The following is an 18,202-nucleotide window of genomic DNA, read 5'->3' on the forward strand; positions in this document are numbered from 1 at the left end:
GAGATTCCTTAAAAAACTGGAAACAGAACTCCCAATATAACCCAGTAATCCCACTGCTGGGCATACACACCAAGGAAACCAGAATTGAAAGAGACACGTGTACCCTAGTGTTCATCACAGCACTGTTTACAATAGCCAGGACTTGGAAGCAACCTAGATGTCCACTGGCAGACAAATGGATAAGAAAGCTGTGGTACATATACACAATGGAATATTACTCAGCCATTAAAAAGAAAGCATTTGAATCAGTTCTAATGAGGTGCATGAAACTGGAGCCTATTATAGAGTGAAGTATGGACTCTGTGGGAGAAGGCGAGGGTGGCATGCTCTGAGAGAATAGCACTGAAACATGTATATTACCATATGTGGAACAGATCGCCACTCCAGATTTGATGCATGAGACAGGGCACTCAGGGCCAGTGCACTGGGATGACCCTGAGGGATGGGATGTGGAGGCAGGTGGGAGGGGGGTTCAGCATGGGGGACATATGTACACCCATGACTGATTCATGTCAATGTATGGCAAAAACCACTACAATATTGTAAAGCAATTAGCGTCCAATTAAAATAAATAAATAAAAATTCTTTAAATGGTTAGGCTGCAGTTTCCCAGGGTAAGCACCCACGCCTTCTCCTTGCTATTCACATGAGGAAGAACAGTGTTCCTTCATCTTCCCTCTTACACCAGCTTGCCATCTTTGTTTCAGCTTCATCCTGAATAGCTTGTATATGATCAGGATGTAGAACACTACAGGAAAGCCTGTTCTGCTACTATTTCCAATCATTTGGTAGGTGGACTTAGTTAGACATAACTTCCAAAAGTAAAGTTAACTCAAATTTACAGGTAAGGACAGAGCAAATAGGGACATACTGTCTGCATATGGGACACCTCTAAATGACAAGTAAGAAAAAATTAAAACCTCTTCTTATGGTATTGAAAACTGATTTAGTTCCATATATAGATGGACAGACAGACACACCTTTGTAGTGAGAGAGAGAGAGAAAATGGAAAAGAAGCCATCTAACAAAGGACAGTTAACTGAAATAAAGCAGTTAACTCAAGTCTCAGAATTTAAAAAGACACCTTAGGTCACCTAGCCATTATTGAGACATCCTTAGTGAACATGACTGCTATTCTTGTTTAATCTCCAACTAACAAAGGGCCAAGGTATAAGCTATTCTGTTTGCCTAAAGCTATACCCAGAACCACTGGCTTAGCTGGTTATTTCCAAACGCTCTGACTCATTGACAAATCTCAAGATGACAATAGGGCTTAGCCTCTTTGAATAAAACAATGTGTGTTTATTGGGTGAAAGACAGTAAACTCAGTTTTCCTTAATACAAAGTTAGAGGATATCTGACAATCTTCTCAAGTGGCTAAATCTGCACAGAAAAATAGGTTTGAAGTATTCTTTGGTCTTAAAAAGAAAATGAGGTATTTCAATTTCTTGTGAAAATCTTTGAAAGGTAAAAGCATTAATTGGCCTGATATCTTCATCAGAGGATTACTTTTATCAGTGGCACCATTACCTTAGTACCAGCACATAAAACATGTAAAAATAGCTCAATTATTACTCAATTTCTTTTAAGAAAACAGATAGCAGAAAATACAAATCAACTTTACAAATGTAATCTATCAAGAAAAACTAGAAGTATTTTTCATTATGAACAAAACAGAGATCCAAAGTTTTTGATCCAGAAAGTAGAAATGGAGTTACTTAAAATAACCTAAAGTCATGAATTGAAGAAGTTTCAGGCTGAATGAAGCACATCATGTTAGATGATGGCATCTATGACTAAGTGGAACATTTAAAATATTTAAATGGAATACTTAGAATATTTAAAATATTGCATCCCCATATTAGTCACGAGTATCTGGAGGAAGAGCAAAGTGTCCGATGGTGTGGACCTTAAAGATCCCCACAATCTCTTAGGAGTGGGGAGTACAGCAGTGTGAAGAGGAAAAGGGTGATCAGTGGTCAGGGGAAAATTCTATACTAAAGAATATAACACAAACAATAAAAAGAGGTGACAAGTGACATGCCTCAGCAAGGCAAATCAATGTTGGTGATGTAGAATCCCAAGGATTCCAACCTTAACTTTCTTCCTGAAATATTTTAATTTAGTCTGGGATTTTCATTTTTAGGTATATTATATCTAATTTCACCATGAAAAGTAAAAGGTAGAATTCACTTGACAAAAATTACTGTAAAGGGAAACTATACTCTGTAAACTAAGAGAGAGACTTCATGAATAATTCTTCACTGAGAGACAGCATAGATAGGGAAAGAGTTTTACAGCAAGAGAAAATTGTGATCAATCCTCTAACCCTCCTACTTGAGTTGTATGACCTTGTGTATATCGTTCAACTAAACCTTTTTCCTCATTTATAATCCTTAAAATATCATTTTAAGAATTGGCACAAAAGAGGCACTCAACAAGTGGCTATTGTTAGAATTATTATGGAATTGCTAAATTTTTCTCAGGAATATTTTTGAGCAATAAAACTGCAAGTTACAAGAACAATAAAACTGCACGTGCAAGGAAATATCTGACCAGTTAAAAATGTTTTAATTCCTATGGAATTCCTGGTTCCAAGGACTTTTTTTGTTCAGTAGAAAGTTATGAAAAAGGAAAAAGAATATATCTTTTCAGATATTTTGTCAACTTCCAGAAGATAGGATATATTACACTCTGGCATATCTCACATTTAATACCCCATAGATGTATCTCACATTCAATACCCCATCGACGTATCTCACATTCAATACCCCATAGACGTATCTCACATTTAATACCTCAAAGACAGATTCTTGCCTGGAAAATCCCATGGACAGAGGAGCCTGGTAGGCTGCAGTCCATGGGGTCGTGAAGAGTCAGACACGACTGAGCGACTTCACTTTCACTTTTCACTTTCATGCACTGGAGAAGGAAATGGCAACCCACTCCAGTGTTCTTGCCTGGAGAATCCCAGGGACGGCGGAGCCTGGTGGGCTGCTGTCTATCGGGTCGCACAGAGTCGGACACTACTGAAGTGACTTAGCAGTAGCGGATACATATATTCTTTTGTCAGACAGGACTCTGCTTTCCTCTCCATCCATATCAGCTGCTAGAAACTGGCCACCTGTGCTCAAAATTGTAACCTGGGCAATCCCACTCTGGTGTTATGATACAAGGAACAGGTCAATTCCACCAATATTTAAAATGCATATGGTGTTCAAGAGCTAGAAAATCAGCCAGCACCACCTAACCTCACAATGTTATTCTCATTTCTCTATGAATCAAGTTAGCTACTCAACTCTTTACTGAGAGGCCATTCTGATACTCCATCAGGTAAAAGAGAAGAGGACAGGCTTGTTCTCTTTATGGCTGGTACATAATTGATAAGATTTTCTGAATAAGATCTATTCTTTATGCATGCCCCTATAATTTCACAAACTGTGGTATTTAAATAAATTTACAGGTTTGGGATGATTCCCTAAAGAAAACAAGAAGCTTGTGCTCTCTGCTTCAAGGAAAGAAGAAAAGAAATGACACGCAACTCAACTAAGCAGAGTAACAACATCGGTGTCAGAAATGTGCTAACCCAATTTAAGCACAATTTTCTGACCCTTCAAAGACTGAAAATTAATGTAAGCATCCTGGACTTGATTTCTCTTGGGAATGCAGGAACAGTTAAAATTTTCTCCAAGTAAGCTTCATTTACCTACTTATGTTCTTAGAAATACTGAAGTAAAATTAATACAAAAATTTTAAAATAGACACACATTTGTGTGTGTGTGTGTTGGTGTTTATAAAATCATTGTCTCCCATCAAAAACCATCTTAGGGACTTCTCTGGTGGTCTCATGGTTAAGAACCCACCTGCCAATGCATGGGAACATGGGTTTAATCCCTGGTCCAGGAAGATCCCACAGGCTATGGAGCAACTAAGCCCATATACCACAACCACTGAGACTGTGCACTCCAGAGCCTGTGCTCCACAAGAGAAGCTGCTGCAATGAGAAGCCTGCACACAGCAAAAAAAGGAGATCCTACTTGCACCAAAAAAAGAGAAAAGCACGTGCACAGTAACAAAGCCCCAGCACAGCTGGAAAGAAAGAAAGAGACCAAGTTTTAAGGAAGGCTGCCAACAAATCTTAAAAAAACAAAAACAAGAAGAAATAACAATCCCTTGGATCACAGAAAATTAGGGGAAAATTTTGCTGTTATCATGATAAATTCTACAATAAAATTAAAAACCATTTTAGATTTTTCAGTTAGTGGGAATTGTACCCATTAATAATAGTATCTTTATCACACTTTCTGATTCATCAGTCTTAAAAACCACTATTTGAAAACAACTTTAGACAGGATTAACAAAATTTTATATACAAAAAAACTGAGAAAGACATGTTAAGTGACTTTCCTGACACTACAAAACTAGTTAATGGGATAGCCAGGACTGGTACCTAGATTTCCTAACTCCTAGGTCTTTCTACTAATCTGGTGGTCTCAAAGTTTAGCTCCGGAATTCTCTTTCAAGCTAAATATTTTGTGGAACTTCACTAATTCAACAGGTAAAACTGCACCTGCTCTGACTGAGGTAGACATTGGGGCCAGAGCTCAGTACACCTATACTCCACTTTTCCTCCTCCGTGAGACTCTGAGACACTTCTGGAGATCATGATGACTCAGAAAAAATATGGTGTAAAACACCATCATCAGAGTTCACATATCTGACTCATTCCCTTTGGGAAATCCATAAAGTTAATCTAATCTAAATATGAACAAGACTAGTAAAATAACACTTTTCATAGTTACCATATTTTCAAAAATATATATTGACAGGAGTAAAAGTGAAAATTACATCTGATGTGTACTGTTCCAAAGATAATGGATAGGCAGAGCTTACTAATTACTGAACAACTCCCATGGTACTGTGTGATATAACAAGACAAAAGGAGGAGTGCTTCATTCTTTGGCAATACTGTCACCTCATTTACAGTGCTGACATAAAGACACAGCTAAGTCTTTTGTTTCCAAAGTTAAATATAGATACCTTTCTTCAAATAAAATCTTAAGTGGAAGTTATCTTATAAGCTATTCTAGTTAAATGAGGTGGACTGGGTGGGGCGGTGTCAAGAAGAGGCAGCCAACCTCTCCAAAGCTGCTGAAGGCTCTAGGAACACCAAAATGATGGCAGCTGGCCAAAAGAAAGGATTATTTCAAGATTTCTAAGCAGCTTCTGAACCGTAAATGGTGAACAGCATGCTGTTCTGAATCTGATGGACCGACACCTGAAGCAGAAGCAGAGGTCACGATTGATTTTTCGGCATAAATAAATGTATTTGAGTGCAACTGCTAAGTCACTTCAGTCGTGTCTGACTCTGTGCGACCCCATCCCTGGGATTCTCCAGGCAAGAACACTGGAGTGGGTTGCCATTTCCTTCTCCAATGCATAAAAGTGAAAAGTGAAAGTGAAGTTGCTCAGTCATGTTCGACTCCTTGCGACCCCATGGACAGCAGCCTACTAGGCTCCTCCATCCGTGGGATTTTCCAGGCAAGAGTACTGGAGTGGGGTGCCATTGCCTTCTCCGATTTGAGTGCAAACTACAGCATAAACTTCTTGTCCACACCCACCTGAGTAACCATTACATATTATGCTAACACTGTATACGCTTCTGCAAAAGGATTACTGTCAGAAGCACACACAAGGCTCATAATCAAAGAAATATTATTTTTTCAAAATACCAGCACAAACCTTCCTGGGTTTGAACAACTGCCAACCAGCAGGCCAAGTTTATTAATAGCAAGGGCCAAGTGAGAGCAAATCTCAAACTTAACTTACCTTTGAAAATAAACCTTAAATTTGGGAAAAAACCAGGATGAAGATGATTGATATTGTACATATAAAACCAATGAGTGACTGCATCTACAAAAAGCATGGAGAAAGTCAGAGCTGATCTCAAAGTTAAAATTATACAAAGTAAGAAAAGAAAATTATCTCCAGAGAAGCCATTATCAGCTCTGCTCCTTTCTTACCACCAAAAACATTATATCCAATGAACTAGCTGTTGTACCTAAAAATATATAGTGAAATTGTAACACATGATCATTTAAAGACTATGTGGTCTTTTGAGGAGGACAGCAAACTGGAATGTGACTTTGTTTCCTTCTTGCCTGTGCTACAGACCACATATCTGAGCTAAAGCAAATAATTTTTCTCTCACCTTTTCCTTTGTTAAAAAGGAATTCTAACAGCTACACTACGCACCTCACAATAGTGTTGTATTTGATAAAATAATACATCAAATCACGATTTAAAGTATTAAATACCATGTAACTCGTATATTGTAAAATATACCTATCTTACCAGTTAAAGTAAATAGAAAGTTTAATATATCTTTGTTAACTATACTCAAAAAGAATCTATATTAATTCACCAGTATTGACTCAAGAAGAAAAATCCCTATACCTATATAGTGGGAAACCATCTTACATTGATAGTCACAGATTACACACAGATTACAACATTACAGATAGAGAACTGAGAATCTTTACCAAACAGATGTCACAGTCAATAAAAACTTACTTCAAGGAGCAATTTTTCAGTTGAGCTTTGAGTTTTACCATAAAAATCATGTCTCATAAGGATGGGGAGATATTTTGTGTAAACATTTAAAGAAAGTACTAAAGAAGAAGTCTCTCTTTGAAAGAAAATATATAGTTTACAAAAATGATATGATTCACATAAACATATGATGAACCCTTACTCCACTCTGACAAGGCACTTTGTTACATAAGTTTGTTCTGTGGAGGCCTGGACCTATATGACTTTAACAAAATTTTTATCTAAATCAAATACTGAAATCTTGCTTTAAACTTCCTGTTTGCTGGAAGAAATGAAAGAATTAAACATGTGAAATAATGCCTTAACAGAAGAAGCACCCAGTGACAGTTTCTGGTTATTTCATCATCAAAGATGCTGATGATAAAGCATGTGATTTGCACCTCATGTGCTAACTGTCAAGTATCACTTGGTTTTCTTATTTAACATGTGATTAAACTGAAGTGCTCGGGTGGAGAGGGAGGTGGGATGGGGGATCGGGATGGGGAATACGTGTAACTCTATGGCTGATTCATATCAATGTATGACAAAACCCACTGGAAAAAAAAAATGTTCATTCACAAAAAAAAAAAAAAAAGTTAGAACAGAAAGATGAAAGGGGGAAACAATAAAATGGATTTCAGTGAAAAAATAAAAAAATAAATAAATAAACTGAAGTGCTAACAGTCTAGCATTCAAACACACAGGATCAGGATTTTTTTTAAAACCATTTCTCAAAGGTCAAAGACACTTCAGATGTTAGGTACATTGAGAAAACTTACCAGTAACCCATTAAACATATGTGTGGTGACTGCCCATTATACTACAATAGTTATGTATAAGGGTTGTGTGACCTGTATATCTGAGGTTACTGATATTTCTCCCGACAATCTTGATTCCAGCTTGTGCTTCATCCAGCCCAGAATTTCGCATGATGCACTATGAATATAAGTTAAATAAGCAGGGAGACAATATACAGCCTTGACGTACTCCTCTCTCAATTTGGAACCAGTCCACTGTTCCATGTCTGGTTCTAACTGTTGCTTGCTTCTTGACCTGCAGACACGTTTCTGAGAAGACTGGTAAGGTGGTCTGGTATTTACATCTCTTAAAGAAATTTTCCACACTTTATTGTAATCCACACAGTCAAAGTCTTTAGTGTAGTCAATGAAGCAGAAGTAAATGTTTTTCTGGAACTCTCTTGCTTTTTCGATGATCCAAAGGATGTTGGCAATTTGATCTCTGGTTCCTCTGCCTTTTCAAAATCCAGCTTATACAACTTGAAGTTCTCGGTTCACATACTGCTGAAGCCTGGCTTGGAGAATTTTGAGCATGGCCTTGCTAGCGTGTGAAATGAGTACAACTGTGCATTAGTTTGAACATTCTTTGGCATTGCCTTTCTTTGGGATTGGAATGAAAACTGACCTTTTCCAGTCCTGTGGCCACTGATGAGTTTTCCAAATTTGCTGGCATATTGAATGTAGCTCTTTCACAGCATCCTCTTTTAGGGGTTGAAATAGCTGAGCTGGAATTCTATCACCTCCACTAGCTTTGTTCGTAGTCATGCTTCTTAAGGCCCACTTGACTTCACATTCCAGAATGTCTGGCTCTAGGTGAGTGATCACACCATCATGAATTGTCTGGGTCGTGAAGATCTTTTTTGTACAGTTATTCTGTGCATTCTTGCCACCTCTTCTTAATATCTTCTGCTTCTGTTAATTCGATACTGTTTCTGTTCTTTATTGTGACCATCTTTGCATGCAATATCCCCTTGGTATCTGTAATTTTCTTGAAGAGATCTCTAGTCTTTCCCATTCTATTGTTTTCCTCTATTTCTTTGCACTGTTCACTTAGGAAGGCTTTCTTATCTCTCCTTGTTATTCCTTGGAACTCTGCATTCAGATAGGTATAACTTTCCTTTTCTCCTTTGCCTTTCACTTCTCTTCTTTTCTCAGCTATGTGTAAGGCCTCCTCAGACAACCATTTTGCCTTTTTGCATTTCTTTTTCTTTGGGATGGTTTTGGTCACTGCCTCCTGTAAAACGTTACAAACCTCTATCCATAGTTCTTCAGGCACTCTGTCTATCAAATCTAACCCCTTGAAGCTATTTGTCACTTCCACTGTATGGATTTGATTTAGTTAATACCTAAAGGGCCTACTGGTTTCCTTACTTTTTTCAATTAAAGTCTGAATTTGGCAGTAAGGTGTTTATGATCTGAGCCACTGTCAGCTCCCAGTCTTGTTTTTGCTGACTATATAGAGCTTCTCCATCTTCAGCTGCAAAGAATATAATCAATCTAATTTCAGTACTAACCATAATATACATTATCTTTAACCTTCAAAATAACCTTTGTAAGTATATGGTACTGTGCCCATTTTATGAATGGGAACACTGATGATCATAATGGTTAAGTGACTTGCCAATAAGTATCAGAGATAGGATTTAAGTCCAGGAATGGTAGGATCCAAAATCTACCATCTTTCCCCTATACCTTTGATGACAACATCACCTCCCTAGAAAACACATAAGCTTTGGCATCAAGACAGACTAGCTCTAAGTGGGTAACAGTGAGGAATAGCACTGATCACACAGCAAAAGATACCTAGATGGGTTGCTAAGTTATGACATAAGGTCTGATTGAACTCAAACTGGCTTGTGTCTGGTTTTATCTTTTACTACCTGTGTGACTCTGGGCAAGTTACATCAACTCTCCATGACCATGTTTTCCTATATGCAAAGTAGGAATAAGAACAGTACCTTCCCACTGAGCTTTTGTTAACCTGTGAGAAGGCAAATGACATCTTTTTTATTATTATGGGCTTAGCACCCTTTCCTGCTATCACGAAAAAAAAAAGTTATTTGCCATCTGGTTCTTCAAGAATTAAGTCACTAGCCACTGCAGTTGCTGATCTTTAACACACCCTGAAAGGAGCTGAAGGTAGAGACAGGGAATGAGGCACTCCGTGCTATGGGAAAAACTGGCAGAAGAGGCCTTCAGATAGTTAGATACTTTCAGGAGGAAATTTTATGAATTCAATTTTTCACATCTTCTCAAACCTAGAAAGCACTAAAATCATTAACAGAGACATCAGCTTCTTAAGACCAGCAGCAACCTTCTCGTAACTAGCAGCAACCTTCTACCGAGATATGTGCTTGACTGCCTCTACCCCCTTCACCAAAATCATATATACACTGAGCTCTCCTCCCTACCTCTTCAGAGCAGTACCTCAAAGCTATGTGAGAAGCTGTCTCCTGGATTATAGTCCTCAGTAAGTCCCCAAATAAAACTAAACCCACAGCTCTCATGTGTGTGTGTGTTTTTCATCTGACGTTTGGTTCACAGGAAATTATAAGTCAGAATGGTATTAGGTAAGTTAGGGCAGAAAATAATACTATAGTAAATATTCTGAATTTTGCAAATACCATGCTGATAAGGTAACTCATCTTAGTTAGATAAGGTAACATCACATTACATACTTACAGGAGCCTATAAATGAAGACCATTCTTAAGAGACCACACAGGCAGATACAGGTCTTTACATTTGGATTTATACAGGTCCTGAAGAAGCAAGGTTCTCTAAAACAGTCATAGATAACTTTAAAGTTCTTCCCAACACATTCAATACAAAATTCTGATTCAACCTCCCTAGAATGTAATCATCAATAGAAAAGATACGTGTATAATTTACTTATTTATAGAGTACAACCACATACACTATAAAGAAATTCATTAAGTTTATAATTAACACTTTAAAAATCTTGTATACATTTCCTTTAGTTGAGAAAGATCCTAAAGCTAACTTTTCCTTGTGCAAATTGCAGGTAAAATAAAGTAATGTCTACAGCAGATTTAAATCCAAATATAGTGCAAAGATTTCTTCTATAACGTTATCACCCAAATACTGCTAATTTTGGTTTATATGAAGAGCATTTTATTACCAGAAAATATAAGCACTGGTATTAATTAATTTTAAATTTTCAATGAAATAACTTTTTAGAATGTTATCCAGTAACAAGAAAGAATCTACCCCATTATCAAAGAGTTTAACTCTAAACCTCATTAAATTTCTTAATTAACCTTTTTCCTTATTATTAACCTGATATAGTATAGCATTTTCTTGGACACATGCCAAATACAAATTACTCAAGCCCTTCAGCCTTTTGTATGACATTTCAAAACAAAGAGAAAATAAACATTTTATTTAAATATTTAAAAACAAAAGAAATAAACATTACTAGTTTCAAGCTTAGAGTGACTCTTTAGAAAAAAGAAAACAGGATATGAAAATGTGGAAAATACTAAAACAGATAAAGAACAAGAAATGCAGATATCTCCATCACATAAAAATAATTCTCTAAGAACATTTGTTATGTATGTTGGAGGGCATTTTTTTCTATGCAAATAAATATGCATTTCTAAAATTTGGAGTTATGATGGTTGCACATTGTGAATGTACTAAATGTCACTGAAAGTAGATTTTATGTTACATGTATAAGAATAAATTATTTTAAAATATGGATTATACTACACATACTATATATACAGCTATGTATTTTGCTTTTTTCTCCCACAGGCAACACTATTTCATTTTCTAATATCATTAAACAGTCTTTAAAAATTTTGATCTAAAAAAAACTGATTGTGGAGTATTTCATAGAGTGTATCTAACCATTTTTATGGTTATTCACTCATTCGCCCTCTCTGCCCCCTATTCCTTCACCTTTTATTGGACATGCAGCTGTTTCTAACTTTCCATCACCTAAACACAATAATAAATATTTACATAAATAAATTTTATATAAATATTCAAAATTTTTTGAATATTCAAAATTGGGAAAGGAGTATGTTAGGGCTATATATTGTCACCCTGCTTATTTAACTTATATGCAGAGTACATCATGCGAAATGCTGGGCTGAATGAAGCACAAGCTGGAATCAAGACTGCCAGGAGAAATATCAACATCAGATATGCAGATGATACCACTTTAATGGCAGAAAGTGAAGAGGAACTAAAGAGTCTCTTGATGAAGGTGAAAGGGGAGAGTAAAAAGATGACTTAAAAACCAACATTCAAAAAACGAAGATCATGGCATCTAGTCCTATCACTTCAGGGTAAACAGATGGGGAAAACATGGCAACAGTCAATGCAGACGATGACTGCAGCTGCAAAACTGAAAGACACTTGCTCCTTGGAAGAAAAGCTATGACAAACCTAGACAGCATATTAAAAAGCAGAGACATCACTTTGCTGACAAATGTCCATACAGTCAAAGCTATAGTTTTTCCAGTAGTCACGTATGGATGTGACAGTTGGACCATAAAGAAGGCTGAGAGCCGAAGACCTCATGCTTTTGAACTGTGGTGCTGGAGAAGACTCTTGAGAGTCCCTTGGACAGCAAGGAGATCAAACCAGACAATCCTTAAAGAAATCAACTGAATATTCATTGGAAGGACTGTTGCTGAAGTTGAAGCTCCAACACTTCAGCCAACTGATGGGACGAGCTGACACACAGCAAAAGACCCTGATGCTGGGAAAGACTGAGGGCAAGAGGAAAAGGGGGTGACAGAGGATGAGGTGGTTGGATGGCATCACCGACTCAATGAACATGCGTTTGAGCAAACTCTGGGAGATAGTGAAGGACAGGGAAGCCTGGCGTGCTGCAGTTCATGGGGTCGCAAAGAGTCAGACACGACTTAGCGACTGAAAAACAACAACAACATAAATAAATATTTGTAGAGTGTTTCCTTAGACTAAATTTCTACGAGTACTCCTTCTTTCCCACACCACCCAAATTTTCTTTTTGTTTTTGGATATTTTTTAAGTAATAAAAATTTACACAGTGCCACTGTTTTCTTCCCTTATCTCACTTTCTTCTGTCCTTTCCTCAGAGGTACTTAGCATTTACCATTTCACGCATACTTTTTAAGTGATTTGGATATTTTTTTTAAAAAATCTGTAAATGGCATATATGTGAAATGCATTTACTTCCTTTGACTACACAGGAATCGAAGTCAGCTACCAGCTTACTGGGGAGACTGAAGACCCAAAGTTTTAGCCCCACTCATCACTTTGCTCTTTGATTCTATTTCAGGTCGACAGACAAGTTTACCTTTTCTTAGTGTGGCTAATAAGCATTTTGAGTTTCTATTTTTTATTAACATTATCATTTCCACTACAGAGGGTGCAAAAAACGAATTTATAATAACTATGTTATTTAGAAGTACCCCCATACTAGATTGCTGTGCATGCTAGGTTGCTTCAGTCGTGTCTGACTCTGCAACTTTATGAGATGTAGCCCACCATGCTGCTCTGTTCATGGGACTTTCCAGACAAGAAGTGGGTTGCCATTCCCTTCTCCAGGGAATCTTCCCGACTCCAGGATCAAACCTGTGTTTCTTATATCTCCTGATATACACAGGCAGGCGGGTTCTTTACCACCAGCACCACCTGGGAAGCCCTAGGTAAATAAAAATGTGAAATTAGAATTAAAACACATTCCAAAAAAACATTTAAACAGACTACTAAAAATACTTTACTGTCATGATTTGTTCACCAAGTACCTCAATTTACACTGGTCCCCACTTCATGCAAAGGAAAAGTAAGCACTGGCAAATAATATTAGAAGACTGATCTTAGAATATCTAATTTACAGTTTCTACAACTATCCTCCTTCATTATCAAAATTCAAAAGGTTAAAAACAGAGGAAAAAAGAATTACAAAAACTTTGAGTTAGCAACTTGCTTAGGGTCTCATAGAATTTAAAACTACACTATAGGAAAATTAATAAAATAAACTATAACCTGAATAAGATACTGGGTGTCCTCAAGAGCAAACTTACACATTCACATGTTGAGGTTCTTTCACTCTAAAATATAATGTCAAAAAGAAAAGTTCATTCAATCCCTACATCATTCCATATATAAAAATTAACTCAAAATGGACCATGACTAAATACATAACAATGACCGATTTCTCTTAAGCTAAATAAAGACAAATCTTCATGACTCAGATTTGGCAATGGATTCTTAGATTTCATGTTAAAAGCATGAGCAACAAAAGAAAAAAAAGATAAACTGGACTTTATAAAAATTTAAAACTTCTGTACATCAAAGGTCATTACCAAGTACATGAAAAGATATCGTAGAGAACAGAAGAAGATATTTGTGAATCATATATCTGATAAAGTTTAACATCAGGATTATATAAAGAACTCTTAAAACTCAGCAAAAAAGACAACCTACAGTTTCTTAAAGTATTCATGAATTTAAGCATACAGCATTCTTTTCTAATAGGAGTTACTTTTGCACTCACACTTTATGGACACAGAGGGCAAGTTGTTTAGATATGTTCTTCAACTTTGCTTCCAAGGTTGTGTTTTCATCCTTCAGCTTAATAAAAAAGCTAACATCATAAATTTAATTATAAAAAGGTACTGATCTCCTTGATGTCTCTGCTTTTTAATATGCTGTCTAGGTAGGTCATAACTTTTCTTCCAAGGAGCAAGTTTCTTTTAATTTCATGGCTGCAGTCACCATCTGCAGTGATTTTGGAGTGCCCAAAAATAAAGTCTGTCACAGTTTCCACTGTTTCCCCATCTATTTGCCATGAACTGATGGGATGGGATGCCATGACCGTAGTTTTCTGAATGCTGAGTTTTAAGCCAACTTTTTCACTCTCTTCTTTCAAGAGGCTTAAATCAAGAAGCTATTTAGTTCTTCTTCACTTTCTGCCATAAGGATGGTGTCATCTCCATATCTGAGGTTATTGACATTTCTCCTGGAAATCTTGATTCTAGCTTGTGCTTCCTCCAGCCCAGCATTTCTCATGATGTACTCTGCATATAAGTGAAATAAGCAGGGTGACAATACACAGCCTTGATGTACTTCTTTCCTAATTTGGAACCAGTCTATTGTTCCATGTCCAGTTCTAACTGTTGCTTCTTGACCTGCGACCAGATTTCTCAAGAGGCAGGTCAGATGGCCTGGTATTCCCATCTCTTGAAGAATTTTCCACAGCTTATTGTGATACACACAGTCAGAGGCTTTGACATAGCCAATGAAGAAGAAATAGATGTTTTTCTGGAACTCTCTTGCTTTCTCAATGATCCAGCAAATGTTGGCAATTTGATCTCTGGTTCCTCTGCCTTTTCTAAAACCAGCTTGGACATCTCGAAGTTCACGGTTCACGTATTGCTGAAGCCTGGCTTGGAGAATTTTGAGCATTACTTAACTAGTGTGTGCGATGAGTGCAATTGTGCAGTAGTTTAAGCATTCTTTGGCAATCCTTTTCATTGGGATTGGAATGAACACTGCCATTTCCAGTCACGTGGCCACAACTGAGTTTTCCAAATTTGTTGGCATATGGAGTGCAGCACTGTCACAGCATCATCTTTTAGGATTTGAAATAGTTCAGCTGGAATTCCATCACCTCGACTAGCTTTGTTCATAGTCATGCTTCCTAAAGTCCACTTGACTTAGCATTCCAGGATGTCTGGCTCTAGGTAAGTAATCATACAATAGTGATTACCTGGGTCATGAAGAACTTTTATGTATAGTTCTTCAGTGTATTCTTGCCACCTCTTCTTAATATCTTTTCCTTCTGTTAGGTCCATACCATTTCTGTCCTTTATCAAACCCCATCTTTGCATGAAACATTCCCTTGGTATCTTTAATTTTCTTGAAGACATCTCTAGTCTTTCCCATTTTATTGTTTTCCTCTATTCCTTTGCACCCGTCACCGAGGAAGGCTTTCTTATCTCTCCTTGCTATTCTTTGGAACTCTGCATTCAAATGCGTATATCTTTCCTTTTCTCCTTTGCTTTTCCCTTATCTTCTTTTCACAGCTATTTGTAAGGTCTCCTCAGGCAACCATTTTGCTTTTTTGCATTTCTTTTCCTTGGGGATGGTCTTGATCCCTGTCTCCTGTACAATGTCACAAACCTCCGTCCATAGTTCATCAGGTACTCTGTCTATCAGATCTAGTCCCTTGAACCTATTTCTCACTTCCACTGTATAACCATAAGAGATTCGATTTAGGTCATACCTGAATGTTCTAGTGTTTTTCCCTAGTTTCTTCAAATTCAGTCTGAATTTGGCAATAAGGAGTTCATGATCTGAGCCACAGTCAGCTCCCAGTCTTGTTTTTGCTGACTGTATAGAGTTTCTCCATCTTTGGCTGCAAAGAATATAATCAATTTGATTTCAGTACTGACCATCTGGTGATGTACATGTGTAGAGTCTTCTCTTGTGTTGCTGGAAGAGGGTGTTTGCTATGACCAGTGCGTTCTCTTGGCAAAACTCTATCAACCTTTGCCCTGCTTCATTCTGTACTCCAAGGCCAAATCTGCCTGTTATTCCAGGTGTTTCTTGACTTGCTACTTTTGCATTCCAGTCCCCTATAATGAAAAGGACATCTTTTTTGGGTGTTAGTTCTAGAAGGTCTTGTAGGTCTCCAGAAAATCACTCAACTTCAGCTTCTTCAAGATTACTGGTTGGGGCATAAACTTGGATTACTGTGATACTGAATGGTTTGCCTTGGAAATGAACAGAGGTCATTCTGTTGTTTTGAGATCACATTCAAGTACTGCATTTCAGACTCTTTTGTTGACTATGATGGCTACTCCATTTCTTCTAAGGAATTCTTGCCCTCGGTAGTAGATATAATGGTCATCTGAGTTAAATTCACCCATTCCAGTCCATTTTAATTCGCTGATTCCTAAAACATCGACATAAATCTTCTGTTTGGCCATTTCCAATTTGCCTTGATTCATAGGCATAACATTCCAGGTTCCTATGCAATATTGCTCTTCACCACATTGAACTTTGCTTCCATCACCAGTCACATCCACAACTGGGTGCTGTTTCTGTGTTGGCTCCATCTCTTCCTTCTTTCTGGAGTTAATTCTCCACTGATCTCCAGTAGCATATTGGGCATCTACTGACCTGAGGAGCTCATCCTTCAGTGTCCTATCTTTTTGCCTTTCATACTGTTCATGGGGTTCTCAAGGTAAGAATAATGAAGTGGTTTGCCATTCCCTTTCCAGTGGACCATATTTTGTGAGAACTCTCCACCATGACCCATCCATATTGGGTAGCCCTACACAGCATGGCTCATAGTTTCATTGAGTTAGACAAGGCTGTGGTCCATGTGATCAGACTGGTTAGTTTTCTGTGATTGTGGTTTTCAGTCTGTCTGCTCTCTGATGGAGAAGGATAAGAGGCTTATGGAAGCTTCCTGATGGGAGAGTCTGACTGAGGGTGAAACTGGGTGTTGTTCTGATATGTGGGGCCAGATTTATAGGAGTGCCATAAAAAGAGCTGAGGAAAGAAGAGAAGCTAAAGGCAAAGGAGAAAAGGAAACACATACCCAACTGAATGTAGAGTTCCAAAGAATGGCAAGGAGAGATAAGAAAACCTTCCTCAGTGATCAGTGCAAAGAAATAGAGGAAAACAATAGAATGGGAAAGACTAGAGATCTCTTAAGAAAATTATTAGTGATACCAAGGCAATATTTCATGCAACGATGGGCACAATAAAGGACAGAAATGGTATGGACCTAACAGAAGCAGAAGATATTAAGAAGAGGTGGCAAGAATACACAGAAGAACTAAACAAAAAAGATGTTCCCAACCCAGATAATCACGATGGTGTGATCACTGACCTAGAGCCAGACAGCCTGGAATGTGAAGTCAAGTGGGCCTTAGCAAGCATGATTACGAACAAAGCTAGTGGAGGTGATGGAATTCCAGTTGAGCTAATTCAAATCCTAAAAGATGATGCTGTGAAAGTGCTGCACTCATTATGCCAACAAATTTGGAAAACTCAGCAGTGGCCACAGGACTGGAAAAGGATTGCATTCCAATCCCAAAGAAAGGCAATGCCAAAGAATGTTTAAACTACCGCACAATTGCACTTATCTCACATGCTAGTAAAGTAATGCTCAAAGCCAAACTTCAGCAATACATGAACCATGAACTTCCAGATGTTCAAGCTGGTTTTAGAAAAGGCAGAGGAACCAGAGATCAAATTGCCAACATTTGCTGGATCATTGAGAAAGCAAGAGAATTCCAGAAAAACATCTATTTCTGCTTTATTGACTATGCCAAAGCCTTTGACTATGTGGATCACAGTAAACTGTGGAAAATTCTAAAGGAGATGGGAATACCAGACCACCTGACCTGCGTCTTGAGAAATGTGTGTACAAGTCAGGAAGCAGCAGTTGGAAGTGGACATGGAACAACAGACTGATTCCAAATAGGTAAAGGAGTACGTCATATGTCAAGGCTATATATTGTCACCCTGCTTATTTAACTTATATGCAGAGTATATCATGAGAAATGCTGGGCTGGAGAAAGCACAAGCTGGAATCAAGGTTGCCGGGAGAAATATCAATAACTTGGTATGCAGATGACACCACCCTTATAGCAGAAAGTGAAGAAGAACTAAAGAGCCTCTTGATGAAAGTGAGGAGAGTGAAAAAGTTGGCTTAAAACTCAACATTCAGAAAATTAAGATCATGGCATCCGGTCCCATCACTTCATGGCAAATAGATGGGGAAACAGTGGAAACAGTGGCTGACTTTATTTTTCTGGGCTCCAAAATCACTGCAGAT

At 37.7% G+C, this 18,202-nt stretch overlaps 1 protein-coding gene across 2 annotated transcripts in view; it reads right to left on the reverse strand.

Moving 5' to 3' along the window:
- The window catches only part of COMMD1 (copper metabolism domain containing 1), a 187,624-nt gene that overhangs the window by 68,478 nt on the left and 100,944 nt on the right, over nucleotides 1–18,202 (reverse strand). The window contains exons 3-4 of one of the 2 annotated variants that reach the window (XM_065927262.1): nucleotides 10,071–10,166; nucleotides 9,507–9,555 (exon numbers count right to left, since the gene is read on the reverse strand). The exons of the other annotated variant lie outside the window; for it this stretch is intronic. Of the exons in view, the coding sequence (XP_065783334.1) occupies nucleotides 10,077–10,166 (90 nt within the window). The 3' untranslated portion in view covers nucleotides 9,507–9,555; nucleotides 10,071–10,076. Of the gene's footprint in view, nucleotides 1–9,506; nucleotides 9,556–10,070; nucleotides 10,167–18,202 lie in introns of those variants that run through there. 2 annotated transcript variants of the gene reach the window in all.

This window comes from Muntiacus reevesi, chromosome 3 (genome assembly GCF_963930625.1).
Source record: "Muntiacus reevesi chromosome 3, mMunRee1.1, whole genome shotgun sequence".
Classification (NCBI taxonomy): Eukaryota; Metazoa; Chordata; class Mammalia; order Artiodactyla; family Cervidae; genus Muntiacus; species Muntiacus reevesi.